The following is a 26,028-nucleotide window of genomic DNA, read 5'->3' on the forward strand; positions in this document are numbered from 1 at the left end:
AGACTGTGTTGGATGTGGGAAATCTGTCTCTATAGAAGTGTCAATTGGGAGATGTGAGGACCTGGGACTAGCCGGTAACTGGTAGCTGGTAGCAGATATTGTAGGAGATCCCGCCTGTTTCACAGCCCGATTTGGATGCATATCAAGGCCCAGGAAAAGAGAGACTGTGATAGAAATAGTCCATGCCATTGGAAGAGACTATACTGATATTCTTAAGGTCCTGTATGTGTATAGAAGCACCTGGCAACACAGACGAAACACATGACACTGGTATAGGATGGATGGATCTTGATTCTTGATGCTGTGTTCGGAATGCCTGTGATCCGTCGGCTCGCTCGTGGTCCATGTACCACGCCACAGCCACACCGTGTGCTCCGGAAATCGGCCACAATAAATGTCTGTTGGTGACCGGATGACAGCATTTGTTTATTGATCCTTTTGGTCTCTATTCTGGCTCTTCTTCTGCTTCTCTGGTCTTTCACGCATACACAGATTACCAACAGAGAGTAACAACCATGTCGTGGCAGAGACTGATCCGGTTCGAAGATGAGGCAGGACAGGCGACGTTCGGAGAGCCCCTCGTCGACAGTGCCGACGATGTCCAGCCACTGGCCGACCAAGGCAAGCTTACAGCCAAGGTCTTTACCGGACATGGGCCTTTCGACCTGCAGCCCACCGAGCGGCAGGTCAAGGTCAAGAAGCTGCTGCCACTCCTATATCCCAGCGACGTGCCTATCGTTAAATGCATTGGGCTGAACTATACAGCGCACAGTATGTTCCCATGACTGTTACCACAGGCAACTACCCATGATCGCATGCTAAACGAGAGAAACCTTACAGTCAAGGAAGCGGGTCGTACACCACCACCGTACCCGTCATTCTTCGTGAAGCCACGGGCGTCGATCGCCAGCCACGATGAGGACGTGCCGATCCCCAAGATCTGCCAGAACGACCAACTCGACTGGGAAGGCGAGCTGAGCATCGTGATCGGCAAGGACGGCAAGAACATCCCGAAGGACGAAGCCCTCAGCTACGTGGCGGGCTACGTGGTGTCCAACGACGTGTCGGCACGCAAGTGGCAGCGCGACCCGGCGTACGCGGGTGGCGTGCCGCAGTGGTGCTTCAGCAAGGGCTTCGACAAATGGGCACCCGTGGGGCCGGTACTGGTGTCGCCGGGCGTCGTAGGCAAGGCGGACAACCTACACATCCAGACCTTTGTGGATGGCCAGACCATGCAGGACTCGTCCACGTCCGACCTGCGCTTCGACGTCGAGGAGATCGTCGCCTTCGTCAGCCAGGGCACCACCCTGGAGCGGGGCACCGTCATCATGACGGGCACGCCGTCGGGCGTGGGAATGGGGAGGAAGCCTCCCGTGTACCTCCGCGACGGGCAAGTGGTGGAAGTGAAGATCGAGAAGTTGGGCAGCGTGAAGAACCGAATGAAGTTTGAATAATGCGAGTCGGGTATATAAATATGTGATGGGAGCAATAGATTGAGACCTCATATAGTCTATGAGTTTGACCAGAGATCTATCGTCTGCCTCTACAATCAAGTCCCGGGAAGCAGCCCTTCGTCCCCTCAGCTAGACCTAACTGGCGATCCTACGCTCCTCGAACATGATCTTATTGGGCTTGTACTGCGCCAGCCTGTTGTTGCATCAACCTTCTCAGCTAACTCTCCCACAAACGCCAACTCAAACACAGACACAGAGAGGGGAACTCGACTCACCCGTCTTCGATCAGCGACACACGCACGATCCGGAACTGGTCGCCATGCCTCATGGGAATCGTCCACATGGTGCAGCCACAGGTGCGACAAAAGACCTTGTGTTTGGGGTGCCCGCTTTGCGTGTCATTCAGCACGAAATGCGTGAGCAAGTCCTCGCCGGTCTTGACGTCGACCAGGCTTTTGTCGTACTTGGCCACCTGTGTGCAGACGGAGATCGAGTGAGTATTTATATATATATAAAAGTGTGGTGAGAGAAAGGAGTGAATGAGTGAGTGAGCCGGTGGGCGATCCAAACTCCAGGACAAATCTTGGGGACAATATACCTACAATCTGAAAAGGGCCTCCAGCGTTCTTCTGGCAATGCTCACAGTAGCATTGTATCACGGTGTCGGGCGAACCGGACACGGCAAATGTGACACCGCCACAGAGACAGGATCCACGTGCTTGGGCCATGGATGGCTGCTGTCAGAGAGAGATAATCAAGGTGCAGGTGAGACTCAACACCAAGAAGACCCGACCGAACCCGGGACACACTCATTGATAATGGACCTCGAGAAGGGAGAGGAGGAGGAACTGCGATTCTCGGAGCGAATCCAACCCTCCCTCCACCAACTCACTCACTCGCCCGGATGGTTGTCCTCCTCCTCGTCGTCGTCGTCTTCGGGAGCACTCTGCTCTTCCGCGGCATCTTGCTTCCGGGATCCGTCTCCGAAGAGGGAGCATGAGGGGGGCAGGACTTTGCCATAGAATGTCAGTGCCAGAGGTAAGAAACAGTCCTCAAGACGAGGCTCCGTCTCAGTCTGAGTTTCTATCTCCCCGTCTGTCTCTGCCACCCGCGAATTATACTATACTGTCCCACTCACCTACCAACATCATGACGACGACGACGACGACGACACTCAATGGACATGACCACACCAACGGCGTCGTCCACGAAAAACCAGAGACTATCGACGAGACACAAGACTTCTACCAGTCCCTCCCGTCCAAACACGTCGAGCCCCTCTGGCTCAAACTCGACAAGTTCGTGCCGCCCAGCCCCAACCCGGCCGCGACGCCGGCGATCTGGCGCTACCGAGAAATCCTGCCCTCCCTGATGGCGGCCGGACGTATCGTGCCCGTGGAGGAGGCCGAGCGACGCGTGCTGATGCTGGTCAACCCGAGCATGAGCGCGCCGCACACGACCGACACCATATACGGCGGGCTCCAACTGGTGTTGCCGGGCGAGGTGGCGCCCGCGCACCGCCACTCGGCGTTCGCGCTGCGGTTCATCATCGAGGACGGCAACCGGGGGGGCTACACGGCGGTCGAGGGCGAGAAGATCGCCATGCGGCGCGCCGACGTCATCCTCACGCCCAGCTGGCAGTGGCACGACCACGGCAACGAAGCCGGGGACGACAGCCCCGTCATCTGGCTTGACGGGCTCGACCTGCCCCTGTTCGGCACGCTCAAGCTCAACTTTGGCAACGCCTACCCGGAACCGCGCTACCCGAGCACGCCCGTCGACCGCTGCACGTCCCAGTTCCCCTGGCAGCCGGTGGAAGACGCCCTGACCGCCGCGGGCGGCGACTACGCGCGCTACGACTACAGGCACGCGGACGGGTCGCACCTGTCGCGCACGCTGTCGGTGCAGGCGGAGCGGATCGCGCCGGGGGCCTCGTCGCCCGTGAGCCAGGAGACGGCGTCGTTCATGTACCACGTTGTGGACGGGGAGGGGTTCTCGACCATCCACGCCCCCGGGGACGACGAGAAGGGTGCACCGGCGCACAGGATCGAATGGTCTTCCAAGGACACGTTCGTCGTGCCGGCCTGGAGCAAGGTCTCGCACACCAATACCTCCTCCTCACGGCAGGAGGGTGGTGGCGGCAAGGCAGCGTTCCTGGTGGCCATCAACGACCGGCCCATGGTGGAGGCGCTGGGCTTGATGAGGAACGCGGCGACGTTTACGGGGCGAGTTGACTAGTTAATACAGTATGTACGTATTTTTCCGTCTGAATTCGCCTGACGGCAAATCCTCAGATAGAGAGATAACTTGGAAAATAAGAAAGAGGATGATTGATTGAATGGCTGATTGGCCCGTCACATGTCTTTGTCCTCTCTCTCTCTCTGTCTCCCTCCCTCCCTCCCTGACTATGTATGGGGTATCCATGAACATTTCACGTCTCTGAATACCTGTACAGCCCAGCGGCCTCGACCTCGCGGAGCCACAGGCCCCAAGCCCTCCCCCACGCGTGCCTGAGCATCTCCGAGGTATCGTCGACCTCGTCATCCCTCAGATACTGGACCTCCGAAGCCGGGCCCGACTCACCACCACCGAGTCGCGCAAGGTGCAGACTGGCCGTCTGGATCGCGGCGTTCAGCTTGGTGTAGACGGCGCGGTAGATGGCTTCTTGCACACCGGATCCCACGACCGTGCATCCGTGGCCCCGCATCAGTACGACCGGGTGATGGTGGTGTTGTGTGGGTGACGACGACGACGACGACGACGACGCGGAGACGAAGTACTCGGCCAGATCACGTCCGCGGCCTGTCGTGCGGATAAGGAGGTCGCGAGCCTCGTCCGGGGCGTAGTGTTTGGAAATGTCAAACGTGGGAACTTCCTTGCCTGTTGTATATGTGTGCGTGTGTCCCATGTGTTAGTCGAACGACCCATTTTTTTTCCCACACGTGGAGAGGAAGCGGGCATGCCTGGACTAATGCCATGATGGGAAAACTTGCCTAGAAACCCTGCCATGTGGATACACGGCCGCAATGGCACAGACGTGTTGGCGTAGGGAAGCACCTCCGATGCGTGGCTGTGGATGATTGCCTTCACCTCGGGGAACCGCTTGTAGATCTCGCTATGGATGAAGCGTTCGAGGTAACCCCGGGGTGCATTCGGATCTACCGCGGACGCATCTTCAACGCGGTACTGCACGATGTCCTTGGGTGATACCACGTTCGCTGGTGCGAGGTTGCAGGGCATCAGGAAGACGGTCGGGTCGGTCGGGTGCCGGGCAGAGAGATGCCCATATGCATCGAGGACTCTGGTATGTGTGGGCATAGAGTGAGTTTCAGAATCACTCGATCATGTTGTCATGGAGAGGTGACGGGTTGCAGAGAAGGAGTCGAAGCCTCACCCGTGAAAATGCAGGATATGGCTGCCCACGATGCAGGTCTTGTATATGTCTCGTAACTCGTCATCCACAGATGTCTTTGGGGGATTGGAGGTGCTAGCCATGATCCTGGAAGAAAAGCACAACAGAGACTGAAGGGCGAATGCGAATGATGACAACCTTGAGAGTCAGCTACCTTCATGGCAATCGTTCTTGACCCTGATCTTGTTATGTCTTTGGCTGTCCTCAAACGACAGATCGTCAGTCGGGGATGCATGGATCGATCCCACTACCAGCCGTCCGTCCGGCTCAGGTCCCGATTCCGGTCTCGTGTCGGACTACCAAAGTGTTTGGGGATTTCTCTTCTCTCGAACACGTCTTTACGGCATTATGTACGCCCGTCTTTGCCCTGTCCCTGCTTACTGAGGGAATTCCTCCTTGACCAATTCTTCAGACAACTTCCACAGCCTGTCGGCGTTCCTATTGGACTCGGCGTGAGCCTTTGCTCCGGTGTTGATCTGACAGTCGCTCAAGTACGCTCCATAGTTCTCCTTACCGTCCTTGGACACTGGCAGGCCCAGTCCGGGATCTGTGGCCGCTACCAAACTCGTCGCGGCGCCCGCACCCTGCGTCTTCAGGTGCACCATTCCTTTCTCCTTGAATCCCTGAAGCGCCGTGAGCGCCTCGGGCGAGAAGTGCCGTTGCAGCTCCGTCTGCACGACTCCCGGGTTAACCGCCAAGCTCAGAAGTCCGTACTTGTCGTAGTAACGTGCGTTGAACCCGATGGTGAATAAGAGATTGGCTACTTTGCTCTGGTTGTAGCCTTCACGTGGGAAATATGATCCGTTTTCCGGGTCCTTTTCACCCCAATACTGGAGTGCCTGGTAATGCGGCTGCTCGTCTTCGGGCAGGGTCTTGTTGATCTTCTCGAAATTGATGTCGCTGAATCGGACGCCTGCCGTGGTAGGAGACGACGAGCTGACGTTGACGACTCTCGTCACGCCCTTGGGTTTCCCCTCCGCGGCCTTGATCAATTTAGGCAGAATCAGGTTGGTGAACAAGAAGTGGCCAACGTGGTTGGTGGCGAAATGCATCTCGATGCCATCCTCGCTGAGTGTTCGCTCGGGTATCAGCATCACGCCGGCATTGTTGACCAGAATGTCGATGGTGGGAATGTCCTTCATGGCCAGGACCTCGGCCGCCGCCTCGCGGACCGACTTTTGACTCGAGAGATCCAGCTTGAGACCGACATAATGCACGTTGGGGTATTCCTTCTGCAGGGCCTCAATGCTCTCTTGAAGCTTTGCCGGAGAACGTCCAGTAATGATGATGTGGGCGGGCGATTGAGATGCCTGTTGGTCATGGTCAGCTTGGTTTGGCTCGAAAATCGATCCAATGTGGTTTCGTACAAATGCCTGAGCGGTTGTGAAGCCAATGCCTCCCTTGTTGACTCCTGTGATTAGGATGTTTTTCCCCTGAATCGATCCGGCAAAGGCCTTGGCCACGTCCAGGCTCTCGGTGTCGGCGTTGAATTCGGTGTGTGTGACTGCGGTCATGTTGGTTCAATTGGATTTGGTGTGTGTGTTTGGCAAACCGAAAGTGTGGTCAATGGACAAAGGAACAGGCCAAGTGGTGCTGCAATCGTGGCAAATGCTCTCTTCGGTGTCAAGTGCAACCTGTGCCTCCCGTGACAGAGTTTCCAGCGTGTGATGTGACTGCTTTGCTCCTGTCAGGACGTTTGTGAAGGACAGAGTCCACGGTGGACATCTTATATACCTGGTCGTCGTCCCTCACCTGGAAACCCCTCACGGAGATAATACATTCCGGTGCATGGAGCCCTCGAGGAGTTAATAGTAACTTACCTGGCGAGTACATCTCGCAGCGTGGAGCGGGATTCCCGACGGTATTATTTCGCATCCCAAAAGAGTAGAGGTTACGTTGAGCTAAACCAAATCCAGCGTTGGACGGAGTTTATTATGTCCCACGTGATGCGGCGACCTGTCAGTGTTTGATGATCTTCCATGCGACGTCCACTGATCTGAGATCAGTGAAAAAATATTGTGCAGCTTCCACGACAATTGCTCGGGCCTTCGGAGAGACCATTGATCAAGTCTGATGTTAGTCAAACTTCTCGAAGACCGTCACATGTTTGGGCGCAGAGATAGAAACAGGCAACCACGAAAGATGAAATTCTCCCGATTGCTCGAAATCATGAAACTCGAAAACTTGTTTTGATTTCTTCTTCATCTAGACCATTTCGCCGGATTCTGGCGTCTCAACAAGACTGTGAGATGGGGACATCGGGCTTGTCGGTTCTTCCATTGCAGAGGCCAATCTTCTTCTCCGAAAGCATGTAAACGGGACACATTGGCGAGGTCGTGACGGCCCCTCCTTTTGCCCATGACGCAGGTTGTGTTTGCCTGATAGAGCCCTCTTTCCGTGCTTCGTGGCCGAACATTCCCCACCGGTCACCACAATCACCCTTCAACAACAACAATCCACGACCACAGACACGCCATCAATGCAGTGCAGCAGATGATCAGGTCCGCCTTCTACTCCTCGAGAATGTTGCCCCGTTCGCTCACGTACAGACCGTCCAAGAACTTTCGAATATCCTTGTTTCTTACTCTGCAGGCCTGTTGGATATCGGCGGCGGATTGTGACACGTTCTCGAGGCTGTTGCCCGTGATTTCGATCTGGTCTTTGACACCTTTCGAGGCTTCGACCGTGACACCGTCGTGCATGGTAACGTGTCGGACGATCTTCTCACCCAAGAAGTTTCTGTTACACCGCAAACAACAATTAGCATTTTCCTTCCTCTACTTCTGTTTCGTCCGTATATTTTCTCTCTTTCCCCTCTCGTTTCCAAATGATCTTCATCGGCGGGGAGAGGAGCTGGTGGATATCGTCTGCCCTTACCTGATTTCCAAGTGAAACAAGCCCTCGGGGTTCTTCTCGATGTTGACGTTGATGGGGAAATGGGCATAGACGTATCGCATCTTGTACTTGTATCCCTTAGTCACACCGGTCACCAAGTTCTGGATAATCGACTTGACGGTTCGGAGAGCGGCGACATTCTTTCTTTGGCCATGGTGGATTTCGATCTGAACGAGCTGTTGCCCTGCCTTGTTTTTCCCGATTGTGAAGGTGACGGCGATGTGAGAGAGATCCTTGGTGAGTTTGCCTGTGCAACAAGAATGCTGTTAGTATCTCTCTCGCTCTCTCTTTGACTCCAATCCTCTCAATGCAAATGCCCTCCCATCGTTCTGCTCTGGCAGCTGCTAAACTTCGGGGTTGTCTTTCGTACCTCGGGTACCCTCGACCGTGACGATTCGCGAGCGGATGTGGATGCTGACACCCTCTGGGATGACCAGCTGCTCTTGGGAGAAGATGTACTTCATCTTGGGCAGCGGCGTGGAGGATTGATGGTGAGAGGGATCTGGCGCAAGTCGTCTGGCGATGGGAAAACCGCACTTTCAGAAATTCCCCAATTCCCAAATTCGCAGGCCCGGTGCCAAGCCTTATAGTTTTGTGCGCGGCTTGGCACTGTGAGAGGGGACACCTCAGCCTTGCCGCCCGCCACGAGGCTGGCTCACATCGGGGAACACCAGAATTTCACTGACCAACAACTCTACGAAATAATCTCAAGTTCTACGAGAAAAACGTTTGTAGATTGTTGAAAGTGCAGGTGCAGCCTCTGAATGAAGTCGATTGCCCATCTAACGCCAAACCTGGGTATCTTATGCTAATGCGAAAAGTCTAGACACAACAGCCTCCAGCTGTGTCTAGACCTCATCCCGCTCGCCGTGTCTGTGCCAGCATTCGTGCTACGGTCGGATCATCGTCATCGACTTGAATGCCTTGTTCGCGCAAGGCGTTCTTGTATCGTTCCTTCAAGCCTTCCTCGTCGTCGTCTCGTTCCGCATCAGGGAAATCGTCTGCATCGACAAGCTCTTCATCGCCGTCGTCATTGTCAGACTCTTCCTTCAAGGATGCCTTGTCGCCAGACTTTGAGCTGGAATCCATTTTCATATCTTTCATAACTTTCGTCAAGTCATTTTCTCGTTTCTCGGCGCTCTCCTTCTCGCGATCTTTCCGTCTCTTCTCCAGCTCAGGCCGGTAGTCCCGTTCGAACTCCTTCCGCTTCTCCTCAACAGCCTCAAAAAATTCATCGACGCCCTCGCCGGTCATGCTCGAGACCGCCACCATGTTCAGATGGGAGTAGAACTCTTCCAGCATAAGACTCATGCTATTGAGAAGGCTGGCCATGTAGCCGCTCCCTCCCCCGGTGCCCTCGCCACCAAAGACCCCTTTCTTTTGCTCTTCATTGAGAGCTTCCTGGAATTTGTCGAAATCGGTCATCCATTCTCTTGCAAATTCTGCGTCCTGCACATCCGTCTTGTTGAACACGAGAATCATGGGCAGCTTTGTCTTGTACAGGATCGAGCACGCGTAGAGCATGTTGGACATGAATGTTGATGTGGAGGAGGTACGGGGCGTGTCGATGATGTAGGCAATGACCGTAGGGAAGGAGGATGCAAGCGACTCGAGGAGAATACTGCCTGACGCCGACCACACGAAGACTTCGATCTGGCCCGGCGTATCAACCAAGAAATGTTTCGGTGGCGGCACTTTGCTATCGGGCGCTGGACTTGCTCGCTTTTCAAGCAGAGTGATGATCTGATCAATCTTTGTTGCGAATAGGTTTAGAGATGTCAGAATGCCGCCATTCGGGCCGAGATTGTACTGCTTCATGACTTCTTTGTAGTTGATACTATCGCGAATATCGATGTTGGGCTGAAAAGGGACGTTGATAACAGCAGGATCCAGATTGATCACATAGGGTTTCTTCTTGTTGACATGGAGGTAATTGTTGATGCGCTGCATGAAGGTAGTTTTGCCAGATCCTGTTGACCTGTTAGGACTTGTCTTTCAGAGTCCCCCTGGTAGTCATACCGGCCATGCCTATACAGACGACGGCGACGGGAGAAGTCGCCATTCTGCCTGATCAGGACGTCGTCGTCGTAGAGAAGGAGTCTATGTGGAAGGGGAAGGTGTCCGATTACGAGGGACCGTTCACGGGAACTCTTGTAAAATTCGCATCAGGAACAGATCCATGCGCCCTGCGCGCAGCGGGCGGGTGGCAGCGGGGGACCTTGCACGTGAGTTCTGTATACGACAGATTTTCTACCCTATTTGTCATTACAAGCTTGGCAGTGTTACAGTACATTCTTGACAGATCTAATATCGGGGCTGTCTTCTGTGATTCTGGAGACCATCAACACTGTCGGAATTCACCAGCAAAATGGATGTGATAAAATGACTTTTGCCACAGGTCTACTGCTCCCGATGTTTCTACGGCTTTACCCGCTCTTTCTCTGCTCAAATTCTATATCGCCGTTATTGTCATCGTGGGTGTGCGACCTTTGTTTTCGACTCCAACTCGTTGGACGGCTCGCAGGAATCCTGAGACGGATAGCTGGCTTCAACCGTGCTGGAATATCTGCTGGGCCTTCCCATATGGATCTGCGGCAAGGCTGAGAACAATCTGTACAGGACATTATCTTTGCTTTCGTCTGTCCCGATCCTTTTTGTGATTCATTATGTCCTTGTTGTGGCGTTCTCTGTGTTCACTCTCCGATATCTTCTCGGTCGATTGTGATGCCTCGGTCTTGAGTCTTGACGTAATATCTGCTCAGCTTGACGAGAGAACTTCACGTCAGGTTGCATCTTCAGTGATTCCGCTGAGGCTTCTGGATCTTTTCCCTTTTAGCAACTAGTCCGCTTCTGCTGACACTTCGATATCGCCTTCTATCGAGAAATGCCGCTTGTATCGGCTTTTCCCGAGCTCTGATCAGGAATAATTCTCGATTTCAGCGACATTGTCAGCCTCTATAATCGAACCCTCACCATTCCAAGGTCGAACTAGCCACACCCTCCCTGGAAGCTTCAGCATCTCTTGCACTAACGCATGTCCGTAAGCCTACTCTTTGATCACTAACTGCTTGAGCAAAAGCAGCATCTGCTGCACGAACCTCTAGCCAGATCTTGCTGGGTGTCGCCTTCACGATCGGGAATCTTATCATTGTGGCATGCTTTCCACGGGCATTTTGCGGGAAGTAGGGCCCCGGAACACAACTTCGTAGGATGACCCGAAGGTAGCTGCGGCGCTGCTCGCGGTGACAAGGTCGAATGTTGTCTCACACTCAGCAGAAGACGTGCACCAAATCGGACAGAATGTCGTCAGGCATGGCTGCCCTCACAAAGGTATACACAAGCAGCATATCGAGACCACCCTGTGTATTGATTCGATCACAGCAGGGAGAGAAAGTAGATTCAGCACAAATAAGGATCAGTCCATTCACTGCACAAAAAATCAGGTCGACGGTCCATTGGGCCCTATGTCCTGAACATGGTAAACACTTGGTACTTTTGCAGCATTCGCTCAATCAGACCGAAGATCCTACGGCTGCTTGCTTAAAATCTTACCCGTCAATGACAGGGGTTCGACCCGTGCCGCGGTCCTTGAATACCCCAGCTGCTTACAATATCTGCTGGCTGCTCGCCGGTGTTCTTACCTTCCCATACACAAATCACCTGCCTGAACTGTTCTTTCGTCCGTGCTGTCGTTTGACACGCAGTAGAAGCTGTACAGGGAGACAACCGCGGGCCGCATTAGAGAGACGGCACACAATCTCAAATATCGGGTTTTTGTGGTGGCACCAGTGGGGCTAACCACCAACTTGGCACCAATTCTATAATTGCTCATTGTGGTGTTGGGCTGAGTTCGGACCAAGACAGGGTTTTTACGTTCCGCCTTCCCGAATCACAGCGCTGATGGACAGGATGTGCTGTATTCGCGCAAGGATGACCTGTTAGCCGAGCGCTCCCATATCACGGCTATTTGCCGTGACTACTCGTATGATGAATATAAAGACGCTGCAGATAAAGTAGCAGAATCTGACAGGGGTCTATTTCTGGTCCTGGTGATATGGGTGGTGACAGCGCAAAACAATCAGAATCTAGGATGTCAGGGTGAAGAACAGCGTAGAACACACATTGAAGGCATGGCTTCATCGAGTGACCATTGGCATCGGTCCTCCCTGACACTGGACGACTGCTGGGCTGCAAGTGCTGATTACTCCGCCGGCTTGGAGAATCTGTAATCGCCAATCCCCCATTTCGGCAGGTGATGTGAACGGCCCGCGATCTGGAGGTGTCCGGAGAGGAAGGATGACCTGATCCCTTCAAAAGCGTGCCCTGCTTGCCTCAATGCCTCGGAGGGACCCGAAAGCTCTGAAAGAACCCAACCACCACCCCTCTTGAAAAACTCTCTTCCTTCTGGACAATCCTTCGCCACGTTCCAGAGACTTGGATCAGGATGGGCCTGGGCGCCATGAACACGGGGCTGGAAATTCCAAATGTTACTCTCTGCTCGATCCATCCCTCGACGAGGTGTGCGATAGGATATGTGGGTAGTTGCGCAAATTCAGGATCGTGTGAGCATCATCGCACTTGGCTCATTGTGGCAGGCGTCTCGCATGCGCCTCACCTGATAGGAGGTCGCTATCAGATCTGCCCGGGGCTTCTAGGGATTCCATCGAGCTTCGGCGAAGATCAGCGGGTATTGTAGTACCTGAAGGTGGCATTGCGGAAAGAATCTAGTGGTTGTCGCGGGCGCGGCGTGACCGGGTGGTCTGCCAATGACACCTTCCTGACCAGGTGCGACGACGAATTCTTATCAACAAGTGGCGCGGGGCCGGATCCTTGGTGGACGGCCCGGTGGATTCTCGGTGGAGCATTAGTGGACTCTGGAAAGCCTTTCCCGGGTGCTTGTCCAAAGCTTAGTGGCGGGTGACTGGATGCTTGGTGATTGCTGGGACAAGCTTAAATCCCTCTGGGAGACTAATCGCACTTCGCTACCCATCGTAAAAGCTGGCATGGCTGGACTCGTAGGAAATAGCGCAGAGGCCACCGCGTCAAGCGAAGAACCACACGGCTCGAGCAGCACCCAATTTAGCCACACCTGCCCGACCTGGTAAGAAACACTGTCTGTATTGTGCTGTCTCCGAACCCCAGTCAAATCTCGTGGCCCCGGTGAGCTCCATTGAAGGGCAGCTGTTATCTCGACGAGGCATGAGCAGACCAGACACTCCGGTGGCTCAATGGGGCATGAGTTCTGGTTGCCACTGATGCACCCTACTTCTCTCTGCGTATGTCTGCTGCCCGGCGAATCGTTTCTTCCCCCGTTGATAACGGCTTGTAATTTCGTTCGTCCGGTCAAATCTTTCTGGACCTTCCAGTCGCGCGACCCGAATGGCTGTCAGGTGGCAATCCTACCCCATCCCTCCAAGAGATGCCAATCCTGGCATGTGGTGGAGGCGGACAGGTGATGTTGTTTTCTCGATCGAGCTTGTCTCCCGCCTGGTGAGGGCATCCCAGTTACATCGGCAGGGCAAGCGCAACTGATGCTTCTTCGGCAGGTACTGTATGTTGTCGTGCTGTACAGTACTTAACCAGGCCCAGGTCCGTTGGGATTTCCTGCCCTTCTTCCTCTTCCCTCCTCTCATTCCAGCACAAACCCTTTCGTCCTCTTTCGCGACCTGGTTGTCGCCCGGTCATCACCAAAGATGTCGATCATCCCGACCGGCCCTATGGCCATCAGCACAGGAACCAACAAGGAGTTGGCGGAGCTCCAAGAGCCCGACAAACTCCGCCAAATGTCGCAGAGCGGCGCCCACCCGGGTATCCGTCAACGTCTCTGGGGTCTCGAGGCCCGTCTGGACCCTACCGTCACCTTCGAAGAATACAGCTTCTGGGCCAAGATCGAACGTGAGATGGAGGCCATTGAATACCGCCGATATATGGCCAAGCTCAAGGGCACCGGCGTGATGGGTTACCTCAAGGCCTATTTCAGCAACACCACCGAACTTGATGCTTCCAGCATAACCGAGTCTCACGAAGAAGTGACACACGAGAGCGCCCAGGTCGAAAAGGAGAAGGAGAAGGACGGCGTTGTTGCCAGTAGCGACTCTGGGATGACCCCAATCGGACCCTCGAGCACTCAAGACATGGACGCTGAATGGCGACGCGCCGCCCGCGCCCTCCGAACAACGGGCTGGATCACCATCTTCTACCTGATCACCACCGATATTCTCGGTTGGAGTCAGACTCCGTACGTCTTCGCCAGTGTTGGGTATGGGCTCGGTGTCGGCATTTTCGTGCTCTTTGGCATTGCCGCCGTCTGCTCGGGTTTGATGATCTGGAAGGTCTTCCTTGCTCTCGACTCTTCACGCTACCCCATGTTGAGCTTCGGTGACCCTTTCTTCCGTCTCTTCGGCCCCAAAACCCGGAACTTCATCAACGTTACCCAAGCCTTTCAGATGTGGTGCTCTGTCTGCGTAGTGCTCATGGGCAACTCGCAGATATTGTCACAGCTGGCTGACGCCAAGGTCTGCTATATCGCTATCGTCATCATCAACATGGTCATTGGTATGGCTTCGGGCTGGCTGCGATCGCTGAAGCACCTTGGTTGGTTGTGCAACTTTGCCGTCTGGATCAACATTGTCAGCTTCATCATCATCTGTGCGGCCGCTGCCATGCACGGCCCGGACCCTACCGTCGCCCTCCAAACCACCCTCCTGAAAAAGTTTGACCCCGTCAAAACCTTTATTGGAACCCCGCCGGCCGAATATCAGCAGCAGTCAACCAACCTGTTTGCGGCACAATTCAATGGTATCGACACCATCGTCTATGCCTACTCTGGGGCTCTTCTCTTCGTAGCATTCCTGTCTGAAATGCGTCATCCCATGGACTTCTGGAAGGGCTGTCTCCTTGCTCAAGTCTTCATCATGGTGGTGTACGTCTTCTTCGGCGCCTTCGTTTACACCTACCTAGGTCAATATTCCATCACCAGCATTACCCAGGTTGTCAGCCCCTATGGTCTGCAACTTGTCAGCAATATCCTCGCGTTGGTCACCGGTTTCCTCGCCATCTTCCTGTATTTCAACATCGGCATGAAGACGGTCTACCTGGAAGTTGGTCAGGAAATCTGCGGACTGCCACCCATCAGCACGAAGAAGGGATACTATTTCTGGCTGGCTCTCGGACCCGTATACTGGATCATTGCCTTGGTGCTTGCCGTTTCCGTTCCCAACTTCACCGCCATCACCAACCTCATCGGTGGCTTGCTCAGTCTCAACTTCACCTATAGTATCCCTGCCATCATGTACGTGACCTGGGCTATCCAGAATGCTGCCGCTCTGCCAGGCGAGGGCTTCGATCCATACACCGGTGTCACCACTCGTCATGACGAGGGCTGGCCGCGATACATGCGTGGTTTCCGCAAGAGCTGGTGGTACACTGTTCCATCAATCCTGTTCGCCCTGGGCGGGTTGGCCTCTTCGGGCATGGGTTCTTGGTCGGCTATCCAATCTCTCAAGGAGATCTTCGGCCCTGGTGGCACTATCCAGACATCTTGGAGCTGCACTGCTATCGGTTAAATCCGATACAACGTCGTCATGACCAGACAGCCGGGAGATTGCCGGCTAGCGAGAAGGGTGATTTTAGCGCAATCTGTTCCATCCGAATCTTAGTGTTCTTGGGGAGGACGATGCCGTGCCATCGACCCGTGCTTTGCTTTGAAGTGTAGAGATACCGACGATCTTCTTTAGGGCTGATAGTTAATAGTTTTCCATGACCATAGCCAAAAAAAAAAACATTCTGAAGCCAGCTGCCTTTTTCTATTTTTCCTATTCACTATGCCGGATGTTGTGAATCCGTAGAGCTAGGGATGCACCTTGGCAGCCGAGAATTTCGTAGCATCATTCATCCATGGGGTGGTATCATCACTGTGACATTCCAGAAAATGGGCAAGACCCCATCGTAGAGGAAAGCAAGAGGGCCTCATGTTGTGGCATGAAAGAACTTTTGGGCTCTTAATGTAGGTGGAAAATTTAGGCTGCAACATTCTGTTCTGTTTCGGAGACTTTCGTCGTCTTGTCATTTTCTGTAACGGCGTGTTTTCGTTCCGCGTCAGACGACGCAACTTTTCTCCGCATTTCGTAAATTTGCCTCGCCGCTCATTCCACACCTTGTGACGAATGTGAATACATCCAACCACGCTTCCGTCCAAATGACGCTGGAAGATTTCGAGAAAGAGCTGGCCGAGCAGAAGGAGGCGGAAAAGAGACGCGAGCGGCGCAAGGAGCACGAGAAATCCGAACACCGGCATCGACACCATCACCACCGCAGTTCTCGACATCGCGACTCGCATTACGGTGACGAAGATGGACACCGGTCAAAGAGGCCGAGGCACTCCAGAGATGATGACACGTCAGAAAGCAGACACAAGCACAGCAGACACCACCACCACCGTCGGCGGAGTCGAGGGGAGGATGACGACATGGAAGAGGTGGAGGACGAGAAGCAGCCTGCGACAAGCTCGAATTCGGGCGAATTGAAGCGCGATTCGTGGATGGAAGCACCTTCGGCGCTGGATATTGATTATATCCAGAGAAAAAGACCCGAGCCGTCGCCGCAACCGAAGGGTGGTTCTCTAGAGGCAGACTTCGGGCTGAAAATGCACGAGAGAGAACTCAACCACCACCTGCGCGATCTCAAGAACGGCACTCCTGTTGATGACCTCGAAGCCGAGCCCGCCACCCACGAAGTCGATTACACCTTTGGGGATGCTGGCTCCCAGTGGCGCATGACCCTATTGAAGGCCGTGTACCGGCAAGCTGAAGAGACGGGCCGGAAGGTGGACGACGTCGCCGTGGAACGGTACGATAGCCTCCGAGAATTTGACGATGCGAGGGAAGAAAAGATCGAGCTGGAACGCCGCAAGACGTACGGCGATAGCTACGTGGGCAAGGACAAGCCCAGCGGCGAGCTGTTCCAGGAGCGCAAGCTGGATGCGGGCATTCGACGGCCTCATCCGCGGGAATCTGAGGAGAGCCCGGACGTATTGCTTGAGCAGATGCCTGTTCCGGCGGCCACTGCCACCACCCGCAAAATTGATCGCACGGCGCTCAATAAACTCAATGCGCAACTCATGAAAGCTCAAATGCGGAACGACCCCAAGGCGGCAGATCTGGAAAAAGGGTACAACGACGCGGTTGCTGCGTTTGAATCACAGGATCCCACAATCATCACCCTCTCCGCCATGGACAATCGGATGCTCTCGTCTGCGCCTCGCAATGAGGTCAAGGCGGTGCAGAACCGGCGGGGGGCCGAGCGGGGCCAGGTCGAGGAGAACGAGGACATGAGCATTGAAGACATGGTCCGCGAAGAACGTCGCACCCGCGGACAGCAAGGAGGCGAGGGTTTGCACATGGCTGAGAGGATCGCAAAGGACGGCAAATTCGACAATGATCTTGACTACCTCGACGAGAATGCCGAAAAGCTGGCTAAACGGGTGCACAAGTCCAACATCAACCTCCGCAACGTGGCCATCAATGAGTACCAGAAACTCAACAAGATCCTGGAGAACTGTCCGCTCTGCCACCACGAAGACACCGACACTCCGCCCATTGCCCCCGTTGTCTCCCTCGCAACGAGAACATATCTCACCTTGCCGACGGAACCGGAATTGTCCCCCCAGGCCACCATGATCGTGCCGACGGAGCACCACACCAACCTCCTCGAATGCGACGATGACGAGTGGGAAGAGATCCGCAACTTCATGAAGTCACTCACGCGCATGTACCACGACCAGGGCCGCGACGTCATCTTCTACGAGAATGCGGCGTTCCCGCACCGCAAGCCGCACGCCGCGTTGTGTGTCATACCGCTTCCTTATAGCTTAGGGGAGACCGCACCGGCGTTCTTCAAGGAAGCCTTTTTGAGTACGGAAGACGAGTGGTCCCAGCACAAGAAGATCATCGACACCCTCGCCAAAGCCAAGTCGGGAGGCTTGGGGAAACTGGCGTTCCGCCGGAGCCTCGTCAAAGAAATGCCGTATTTCCACGTCTGGTTCGAACTGGACGGTGGGATTGGACATGTAGTGGAGGACCAGGAGCGATGGCCTCGAGGCGACCTCTTTGCGAGAGAGATCATTGGCGGCATGCTGGGTTTGGAGCCCGATGTCATCAAGAGGCAAGGACGGTGGCGTCGAGGAGAGGACACGAGGGTCGAGGGGTTTCGAAAGGCATGGAGGAAGTTTGACTGGACGAGGGTGCTCACGGAGGGGGGTGCCTAGTCAATGCGGTGTATGAGGACGAGGTTGGGAATGATATCGCCCTTGATTTGAAGAGACTTTTCTTCGTCTTGGGGTCATGCAGGGAGTTCGGATACTTAAGTATGCAGACCAGAGTGATGACTATTTGCAATGGCCTCTAGACTCACATCTATCCATCTATCCATCTATCCACTGTCTTGTAGCAACGTAGAACCCAACAGGATCTCCACAGAAGATCCAGAACAATGCGACCGACTACACTGTGTGACTGTCTATTCCTGTTCCAGGTCTCTTTGTTATCGTTGCCGCTCCACCCTTTGGCGGGAAGCTCTCAGGCACTATTAGGCGGGGTCTCCGATTTCGCACCCACCGTCCACCACGATTAACTCGGCCTTCGGTTATCCGCGGTTGGTCGCCGGTCTCTCACTCGCACTCAAATACCTGCGATGCCCTAGAAGCTAGAGAAGAGAAATGTAAGGAATGGAACGAGTCCAACCGATGTCTGTCACGGTCACCCCCAAGATCGCCCCAGCATCAGCACCATGAAGTACGTCCCGTCACCACAAGCCCTGCGATGGCTGCAGTCTCTGGCCCGACCCCAAACAACCACCCTGAGCAGCTTGGCTACGCGTCCTCAAATCACAGCAACATCAACGACATACACCCCTTTCCTCCGTGCCACGACCGCGAGTAGCAGCAGACATTTCCACGCCTCGAGCCGGCTCGACAGGATCGAGACACACACGCTGTCGGACATCGGCGAGGGCGTCAAGGAGGTGCAGATCATCCAGTGGTTCGTCGAGGAAGGGGCGCCCATCGAAGAATGGAGTCCCCTGTGTGAGGTGCAGAGCGACAAGGCCTCGGTCGAGATCACGTCCAAGTACAGCGGCGTCATCAAGAAGATCCATTTCCCGCAGGATGCCGTCGTGCAGGTCGGCGATGCCATGCTCGACATCGAGGTGGAGGGTGATGAGGAGGAAGGACCACACGACACTGAAGCGCCGTCTCAGGACGATCCCGGCAAGGTCGCAAACCAGGAGCAAGCCGCTGAGGATCACAGGGACGCCGTCCCTCCCCCTCCTCCACCTCCTCCTTCCACCAGCAGCAACCAACAAGGCACATCCACGACCACTACTACTGCTGCTGCTGCTCCTGCTCCTGCTCCTGCTCCCGGAGCCACGCCCAAAACACCCGGAAAATACGCCTCCCTGGCCACCCCCGCCGTCCGGGGCCTGCTGAAGGAACACGGCATTGCGATCGAAGACATCACCGGCACGGGCAAGGACGGCCGTGTCTTGAAAGAGGACGTGTACCGATATCTCGAACAAGGAGGCCCTGCTGCACAAGCAGCTCCCGCTGGTGGAGCAGCTGCACTGTCGACGATCAAGCCCGGCATCGACGCGAAGCAGACGGAGACGGCGCAACGGCTGACCCCGATCCAGTCCGCCATGTTCAAGAGCATGACGGGATCCCTGTCCATCCCGCATTTCCTGTACTCGGACACGATCGACATCACAAACCTGGCGTCGATGCGGGCGCGGCTGAACGCGACCAGAAACCCGGAGACGACTCCCAAATTCTCGTATCTCCCGTTCATCGTCAAGGCCGTGTCGCTGGCCATGAACCAATACCCGCTCCTCAACGCACGGTTGGACCTGACCACGGACCCCAACAAGAAGCCCCAGCTGATGATGCGATCGGTGCACAACATCGGGATCGCGATGGACACGCCCAATGGGCTGGTCGTGCCTGTGATCAAGGCCGTCAACGCGCGGTCCATCACGTCCGTCGCGCACGAGATCCAACGTCTGGCGCGGCTCGGCCAGGCCGGGAAGCTGGGCAACGACGACCTGACCGGCGGCACCATCACGGTCAGCAACATCGGCAACATCGGCGGCGAGGTCGTGGCGCCCGTCATCGTCGAGGGCCAGCTGGCCATCATGGGAGTCGGCAAGGTCAAGACCGTGCCCGTCTTTGCCGCCGATGGAGTCACCGTGCGGCCCGCGCAGACGGTCAATCTGAGCTGGAGTGCGGATCACCGCGTCGTCGATGGCGCCACGATGGCCAGGATGGCGCAGGTCGTGCAGAAATACCTCGAGGAGCCCGGGACCATGGTTGTCGAAATGAGTTGATAATAGATCGGTATCGTGCTCGTTTGAAAAGAAAAGGCTCCGGTACGACGAAATATATATAACTATACACTCATAAAATATTGATATATGACACACGTTATCGAGAAATCGGAAAACACCAATAGGACCCGTTATAGTTAGTGTATGGAGATAGATTTGTTTGCATCCTGATATTGTGAATGCATGCTCCTCTTGTTCAAGGTATGAGGGTGAGAGAAAGAGAGAGCAGAGAGACAGAGGATGTCCAAGGGATCTTTAAATTGACACGCCCCAAGAAAAAGAACGAAATATTCCCTGGGATCGATCTAGTATATATATAACCTCTCTCTCTCTCTCTGTCGCCTTAACTACCTAAGCAAGCAACTTGGCATTCATGCCGACGATGCAGCGCACAAGGTCCCAATCGCCCCCCAGGCCGACCCAGTCGGTCACGACGATGCCGGTGCTCCAGTCGCCGTCCTTGACGCGGCCGTCGGGGCCGATCATGTGCTTCTGGCACAGGTGGGCGACGACGGCCGGGTTGACCTCGGCGGCGATCTTCTCGGGCCAGCAGTTGACGTTCCAGAAGTTGCTGGCGCTGAGGAAGTTGATGTACAGCGGGTATTTTTTGTTGTTGTTCCCGCCGGCCGCGTTGACGCCGCCGGCCCCCTGGAAGACGCAGCACCCGCTCCGCTCCAGGTGGTCGCACGCGTACGTGATCTTCTGCCGGATCGACGGCTTCTCCATCACCTCGTAGAAGTCCTGCACCACGATGTCGCCTGACGGGCACGTGGCGTTGGGCGTGTTGTCGGCCCACACGTGGCCGTCGATGCCCCAGCCGCGGCCGCCCCATTCCTGGCGCAGCGGCTCCTCGAGCACGAAGCGGCGCACCAGCACGATGCGGCCGCGCACCTCGCCCAGGGAGGGGACGCGGGGCTCGGTGAACCACTCGCGCGGGTTGGTGTAGTTGTTCTTCAGGATGCGCGACAGCTGCTCGTCCGTGCCTTTGCCCGTGCCCTCGCGCTTGAGCGACACGATCAGCGTCTCGCTGGGGTTTGCTTTCAGAAACTCCAGGATCGTCGTGTACAGGTCGCGGAAGTACTTGTGGCCCGTCAGCGAGATCGGGAACGCCGCGTGCACCAGCATCAGCTTGTCCGAATTGGGGTCGTACGGCTCCGGCACCTGGACCCGGAGGTCGAAGAACCGCACCCCGTTCTTCAGCTGCTCCTTCGGCGATACCGCCTGACACCGCACCGACGGCGCCGCTTGGTAGTGGGTCGGCGAGTTGTGCGTGCCGGGAATCGAGAGCACCCCCAGCGGGGTGTGGTCGGGCAGGTCCTTCATCCAGCTTTCCATGTGCGAGGTGTTAAACAGGGCCACGAACGACGTGTCGGGGAGAAAGATGCCGGTGAAGCGTAGCTTGGGGTTGGGGGCGAGAGCGACCAGCGACGCCGTCTCCGCCGTCGGCACGGGACAGTACATCTGGTGTTTGCCGCCCAGGTCGGTCTGGAAGGTCAGTCGGAGACGCTCGTTCGGCTTGTTGATGACGGCCTTGATATCCGTGGGCACCACCGTGAACGGCGGCAGCTTGATCGACACCTCTCTGGTGGCAAAGGGCCTCGCGTCCGCGGGGATCTGGGGCACGGCTTTGCGGGTGGTGCTGTTGGTCAGACCCAGCCCGTCGGTGATGGTGGCCAAGGATGCCGTGACATTCTGCAACTGGAAACCCTCGTCGGGCGCCGGGTCGAAGTGCTCGACCAGCACCAGGGTGAGCGGGTTGTTGCTGACGTTACGAATGGTGACGGGGGGCACCATATTGGGTGGTCGTTGTTGCTGTCTCTGGGATATTCGAAAGGAAGAAAGAAAGCTCATCGTTGGCGGGCTGGGATGATGACCACAAGTAAATAGATAAAAAAAAACTGGATTCGATGTGATGGCACACAGCGAATGAGAAGCAACCAGTCTAAAGCTGCAGCTTTCAGCTGAGGACGATCCCCCTTGAGGTCTCACTAGCCCAGCTCCAAGGAGATCCGTCGGTGAAGCGAATGAGAATCAGTGGGAGGATTCGCGGGGCATGTGGTTTTGGAGACAATGACGCCAATCGCGTTATCTACCGAGCTGGAGTGATTGATGGTGTGTTTCCACTAGCGCCAGCGTCCTTGTTCAGCTCCGAGTCAGAAGGGGTTGGCAAAAGAGGATTTACAAGGCCGTGAGTGGCGCACCGGAATCCGCCGGTGGCTGACGGACCAAAGACGACAAGAGAAGTGATGAAATATCATGCATAGATGGTGGCCATGTCGTCGTTGTTGAGCCTCCTGGTGTAACAGTTCTGTGTCAGACGGTGTCATTTATTTCTGTGGATGGTAGAAGAGCAACAACAGATGGACGGAGTCATCCTGATACCAACATGTGAAGCGTCTCCAGATGGTGTTTTCATTATATACATCAAGGAATGACATCTATGATCGCTTCACGCATCCTCGTCCTTGCCCTCCCACAAAATCTGGCCCTTCCACACCGCCCGACCATGAGCAACCCCCACAAGGAGCCACAGCACGAACAGTAAGGCAGTCATAACACTGCTGACCCATTTAATGCCAGGACTGTCCAACGCCGTCCCAACTGCCGTCGTGGCAAGGGCAAGTCCTGCGTTGGGAAAAACAAACCCCCACCAGGTGAGCGTGAAAGACATCCTCTTGATCCCGTCGAAGACAGAGACGGTGGTGATGGCGCAGTACCAAAACGCAAGCAACCAAAGGAAAACTCCTGCAATGCTGCCAACGACGCGTAGAACATCAGGTGCCGACACATTCTTGACACCGAGGAAATCAACGGGGAGTATCGACGTCGCCCGTTGGGAGAGCATGACCAGCCCGGCAGCCGTATATGCCGTCGGTCCCACTGCAACATACATGCCAGGACGCAGAGATGGCACCGGCAGGTCGGCAGAGAACAGACGAATGACCCAAATCGCGTACAGGAAGACGGTGACCATCCACCCGAGGCCTTGGAATGTGACTCCGGCGACAAAAATAGGAATCCCGGCTGACGGTTGTTGGTGTTGAAGAACCGCCCCAGCCAGTGGTCCTGCGACTATAAGAGGATACATAGGCAGGATCCAAGCTGGTGTCATCCCTTGTATGCTGATCCGCTGGGTGACAAACAGGAGGTTGTACTGAAAAACCGCAAAGAGCAGAGTAAGGCTGCAGTAAACCCAAAAGCATATCTTGGTCGCTGTGTTGAGCCAAGGCCCGCAACCAGCATAGTGACCATATGAGTCTGCACCTTGAATGATCAGGCTGACCGAGACCCAGAATGTGCCGACGAAGAAGGCCTCCCCGTAATGGATGAACGACCGTCGAAACGAACCGCGGGCCATGATGAACCTTCTCATTATCAACGCTGTAAATGACGCGAACATGACCAGATCAATGATGAAGATGACTTTGCCGATTGTGACCAGGCCGTGGAATTTGTAGGGCGTCTGATAGATGACATTGGCCAGTGATCCGGTCGCCATCGTGGCCGAAAACCACGCCCATGTGAAGTGATCGAGTCTCTGTCTGATCAGAGGCCGGTGCTCCTCCTGTATCGGCGAAGACTGCAACATCTCTTCATCTTTCTGATCCTCTCGTGCAGAGCTCATATCGGTAGGATTGTGAGGGAGAGCTAGGGTCATAATAGCTGGTCGACCCATGCACCGGAAAAGGTGTGCAATGCAAGGGTATTGATAGTTGCTTGGGAAATGATCGTCGCCAACATTTTCCACGTATACGGCGATTGTGCCTGTTTCATTTCTTCCACATTGCACCCATTTATGCCGTCCACACCACAAAATGCAATACACAAAAACAAAGACTGCAAAAAAACACAGACGAAGAGACGGAATACAGGGCAAAAGTAACAGTGACGTCACTGTCAGCTCAGGCGTCATGACGAAATCAAAGTCTTTTGAAATCTCCGAACTTGACGGACTGGTGGATAGAGCTATTTCTTCTTAAAGAGTGTTGTTGCCTGTGTGAGGCTGGAATGAATGGGGTTGATAGCAGTGGCCGGTCGAAACGAGTGAAACGCAAGCTTGAAACACGCATGTCGGCCAGAGCCTCCCCCCATACCGCTGTTCCACCTATGGGATGACCTTGGCTGCTCTCATCCTGTCAAAGGCGATTGTATAAGACTGGACAGTATCAATGGTTTCCTCGAATCCGACGGCCCGGGCTGCGCTCAGGTCGTATTGGCGATCAAAGAATGCCTTGTTCATCAAAAAGTCCATGAAGGGCCAGTAATACAAGTCCAGTCGACTAGCTTTGAGGCCGTCCCTTTCGACCATTTTGTCCCAGACTTCAGAGTGCCTCTTCACAAATTCGGCAGGTGGTTCGAATTTGCCCTGAGGGCCGATGCCTTCGAGGCCAAAGTATGCGCAAATTCCAGGCCATTTGTCAGCCCAAGTCACCACGTCGCCGTTGGCCACGTTGAAAGCCTTTCCAGAGCCGCACTTCTCTGGGTTCAATGCCGCATAGATCTCCATCTTGGCTGCAATGTCTTGAAAGGTGTCCGTGTGTTTGTGGTGATAGCCATGCTCAGCGCCAGGATATGGGACCTTGGCTCCGGGTCCGTGGACTTCGCGATACAGGCTAAGGTAGAACGCCAGGCCTTGTGCGAGATTCATGACGTTTGTCCCTGGCACAAACCCAATCATGGCGTCTGGCCTGACCTCAGTGAAAGTCCAGGAGGCTCCCTGAGACAGAGAATCAAGGACATCATATTGTGAGTAGTAAAAGATCTCGTCGGCGATGGGCTTCGGGACGCGAGGGTAGGTTTCCTTGAGTGGTGGCAGAATTTTGACGACATCGGGGCGTTCTATAGCGACGCTTAGCTATATTCCAGGAGCGTGATATGTCGGACATACCAAGGCCATATGCCTTTCCTCCCGTTTGGAGGATGAAGCTCTTGATGTTAGGCGAGACCTGTTGCATTGCCTCAACCGCGGTTTTGACAACCTTGGTATTGACCTCCTTGAGCGTCTTTTGGTCCTTCCCTGGGTCAATGTAGGCAAACAAGAAGACATGGGTAACAGTGGCGACGTTGGGGACTTTTTCCTTGAGTGCCTCAACAACAGTGTCGACCCCTGTGGTGAGGTCAATACCGCTAGCCAGGTGAAGTCGCGAATCATCTGGCCACTGCGCCTCCGAGATCGACAACGGACGATTTGACAAGGCCGTAACCTGACTGAAAGTGGTGGGAGAGGGATAGCTCAGGACTTCTTTCACAAGCGCCCATCCTGAAATACCAGATGCTCCAAAGACGAGCGCGTGGAAGTTAGCCGACATTGCTGTTGCCTATTGTTCAGTGCCCTAAACAAATGTATAGCCGATGAAAGCCAACAAGCTGCTTTGCACCGTATTTATGTCTTTCGCCACGACTACGATGTCCAGGAAAGCGTCAACCCACAATCACACGACCGCCTCGTATAGAAAGAGTAACCATGTCCATGAAGTCTGTGGTGGCCGTGGCCCAGTACCCGGCGCAACGTTCACAGCTTCAAACTGCCACCGTTCCTCCTTCATGCACATGCTTAGATTGGATGTGGAGAGCTCTGCGTGCCCGTTCAGCGAAACATTTGTCTGGATCAGAACAAGCATTTGAGAAAGGGAAATGGAGCCTAGTCAGATTAGGAGTTTGCAGCTCTTCACGTTCCATCCATCGTACATCGATAAATCGGCCGAAGCGGACGAGCTCTACACGGACGGGTCTCTTACAAGACGGGGAATTGCCGGTCTGGGGACGAATATTTGCTCCCTGGTGGTAAAGCGGTATTGACGAAGTCCTCTCACACATTTGCCAGGCCCGTCGGAAGAACTAAGAGGCCGACGGCTATGACGTAAGAACATTAGTACACCTCAGACCCACTCA

The 26,028-nt window shown here is 55.0% G+C and overlaps 13 protein-coding genes across 13 annotated transcripts; 5 read left to right on the top strand and 8 right to left on the bottom strand.

Annotated features, from left to right (window-relative positions):
- Positions 1–515: 515 nt before the first annotated feature.
- AYL99_11490 (hypothetical protein) lies at positions 516–1,454 on the top strand (the record flags this gene model as incomplete). The annotated part of the gene is made up of 2 exons (XM_018842996.1): positions 516–771; positions 841–1,454. The coding sequence occupies 2 exons, from the start codon at positions 516–518 to the stop codon at positions 1,452–1,454; spliced, it is 870 nt and encodes a 289-aa protein (XP_018687756.1).
- A 135-nt stretch (positions 1,455–1,589) lies between these two features.
- Positions 1,590–2,182, bottom strand: AYL99_11491 (hypothetical protein; the record flags this gene model as incomplete). The annotated part of the gene is made up of 3 exons (XM_018842997.1): positions 1,590–1,647; positions 1,730–1,926; positions 2,057–2,182. 3 exons carry the CDS (start codon positions 2,180–2,182, stop codon positions 1,590–1,592), a joined length of 381 nt encoding a protein of 126 aa, XP_018687757.1.
- Positions 2,183–2,603: 421 nt separating this feature from the next.
- On the top strand, positions 2,604–3,692 carry AYL99_11492 (hypothetical protein; the record flags this gene model as incomplete). Its single annotated transcript, XM_018842998.1, has 1 exon — positions 2,604–3,692. The coding sequence occupies one exon, from the start codon at positions 2,604–2,606 to the stop codon at positions 3,690–3,692; it is 1,089 nt and encodes a 362-aa protein (XP_018687758.1).
- A 193-nt stretch (positions 3,693–3,885) lies between these two features.
- AYL99_11493 (hypothetical protein) lies at positions 3,886–4,949 on the bottom strand (the record flags this gene model as incomplete). The annotated part of the gene is made up of 3 exons (XM_018842999.1): positions 3,886–4,334; positions 4,472–4,755; positions 4,849–4,949. 3 exons carry the CDS (start codon positions 4,947–4,949, stop codon positions 3,886–3,888), a joined length of 834 nt encoding a protein of 277 aa, XP_018687759.1.
- A 294-nt stretch (positions 4,950–5,243) lies between these two features.
- Positions 5,244–6,380, bottom strand: AYL99_11494 (hypothetical protein; the record flags this gene model as incomplete). The annotated part of the gene is made up of 2 exons (XM_018843000.1): positions 5,244–6,176; positions 6,234–6,380. The coding sequence occupies 2 exons, from the start codon at positions 6,378–6,380 to the stop codon at positions 5,244–5,246; spliced, it is 1,080 nt and encodes a 359-aa protein (XP_018687760.1).
- Positions 6,381–7,376: 996 nt separating this feature from the next.
- On the bottom strand, positions 7,377–8,225 carry AYL99_11495 (hypothetical protein; the record flags this gene model as incomplete). The annotated part of the gene is made up of 3 exons (XM_018843001.1): positions 7,377–7,605; positions 7,744–8,008; positions 8,132–8,225. The coding sequence occupies 3 exons, from the start codon at positions 8,223–8,225 to the stop codon at positions 7,377–7,379; spliced, it is 588 nt and encodes a 195-aa protein (XP_018687761.1).
- Positions 8,226–8,616: 391 nt separating this feature from the next.
- Positions 8,617–9,823, bottom strand: AYL99_11496 (hypothetical protein; the record flags this gene model as incomplete). The annotated part of the gene is made up of 2 exons (XM_018843002.1): positions 8,617–9,731; positions 9,781–9,823. The coding sequence occupies 2 exons, from the start codon at positions 9,821–9,823 to the stop codon at positions 8,617–8,619; spliced, it is 1,158 nt and encodes a 385-aa protein (XP_018687762.1).
- Positions 9,824–13,454: 3,631 nt separating this feature from the next.
- AYL99_11497 (hypothetical protein) lies at positions 13,455–15,326 on the top strand (the record flags this gene model as incomplete). Its single annotated transcript, XM_018843003.1, has 1 exon — positions 13,455–15,326. The coding sequence occupies one exon, from the start codon at positions 13,455–13,457 to the stop codon at positions 15,324–15,326; it is 1,872 nt and encodes a 623-aa protein (XP_018687763.1).
- Positions 15,327–15,958: 632 nt separating this feature from the next.
- AYL99_11498 (hypothetical protein) lies at positions 15,959–18,025 on the top strand (the record flags this gene model as incomplete). The annotated part of the gene is made up of 1 exon (XM_018843004.1): positions 15,959–18,025. The coding sequence occupies one exon, from the start codon at positions 15,959–15,961 to the stop codon at positions 18,023–18,025; it is 2,067 nt and encodes a 688-aa protein (XP_018687764.1).
- Positions 18,026–18,546: 521 nt separating this feature from the next.
- On the top strand, positions 18,547–20,136 carry AYL99_11499 (hypothetical protein; the record flags this gene model as incomplete). The annotated part of the gene is made up of 1 exon (XM_018843005.1): positions 18,547–20,136. The coding sequence occupies one exon, from the start codon at positions 18,547–18,549 to the stop codon at positions 20,134–20,136; it is 1,590 nt and encodes a 529-aa protein (XP_018687765.1).
- A 351-nt stretch (positions 20,137–20,487) lies between these two features.
- On the bottom strand, positions 20,488–21,930 carry AYL99_11500 (1-phosphatidylinositol phosphodiesterase; the record flags this gene model as incomplete). The annotated part of the gene is made up of 1 exon (XM_018843006.1): positions 20,488–21,930. One exon carries the CDS (start codon positions 21,928–21,930, stop codon positions 20,488–20,490), a length of 1,443 nt encoding a protein of 480 aa, XP_018687766.1.
- Positions 21,931–22,585: 655 nt separating this feature from the next.
- Positions 22,586–23,761, bottom strand: AYL99_11501 (hypothetical protein; the record flags this gene model as incomplete). Its single annotated transcript, XM_018843007.1, has 1 exon — positions 22,586–23,761. One exon carries the CDS (start codon positions 23,759–23,761, stop codon positions 22,586–22,588), a length of 1,176 nt encoding a protein of 391 aa, XP_018687767.1.
- Positions 23,762–24,241: 480 nt separating this feature from the next.
- Positions 24,242–25,445, bottom strand: AYL99_11502 (hypothetical protein; the record flags this gene model as incomplete). Its single annotated transcript, XM_018843008.1, has 2 exons — positions 24,242–24,975; positions 25,025–25,445. The coding sequence occupies 2 exons, from the start codon at positions 25,443–25,445 to the stop codon at positions 24,242–24,244; spliced, it is 1,155 nt and encodes a 384-aa protein (XP_018687768.1).
- Positions 25,446–26,028: the final 583 nt, after the last annotated feature.

Source organism: Fonsecaea erecta (assembly GCF_001651985.1).
Source record: "Fonsecaea erecta strain CBS 125763 chromosome Unknown Scaff14, whole genome shotgun sequence".
Taxonomy (NCBI): Eukaryota; Fungi; Ascomycota; class Eurotiomycetes; order Chaetothyriales; family Herpotrichiellaceae; genus Fonsecaea; species Fonsecaea erecta.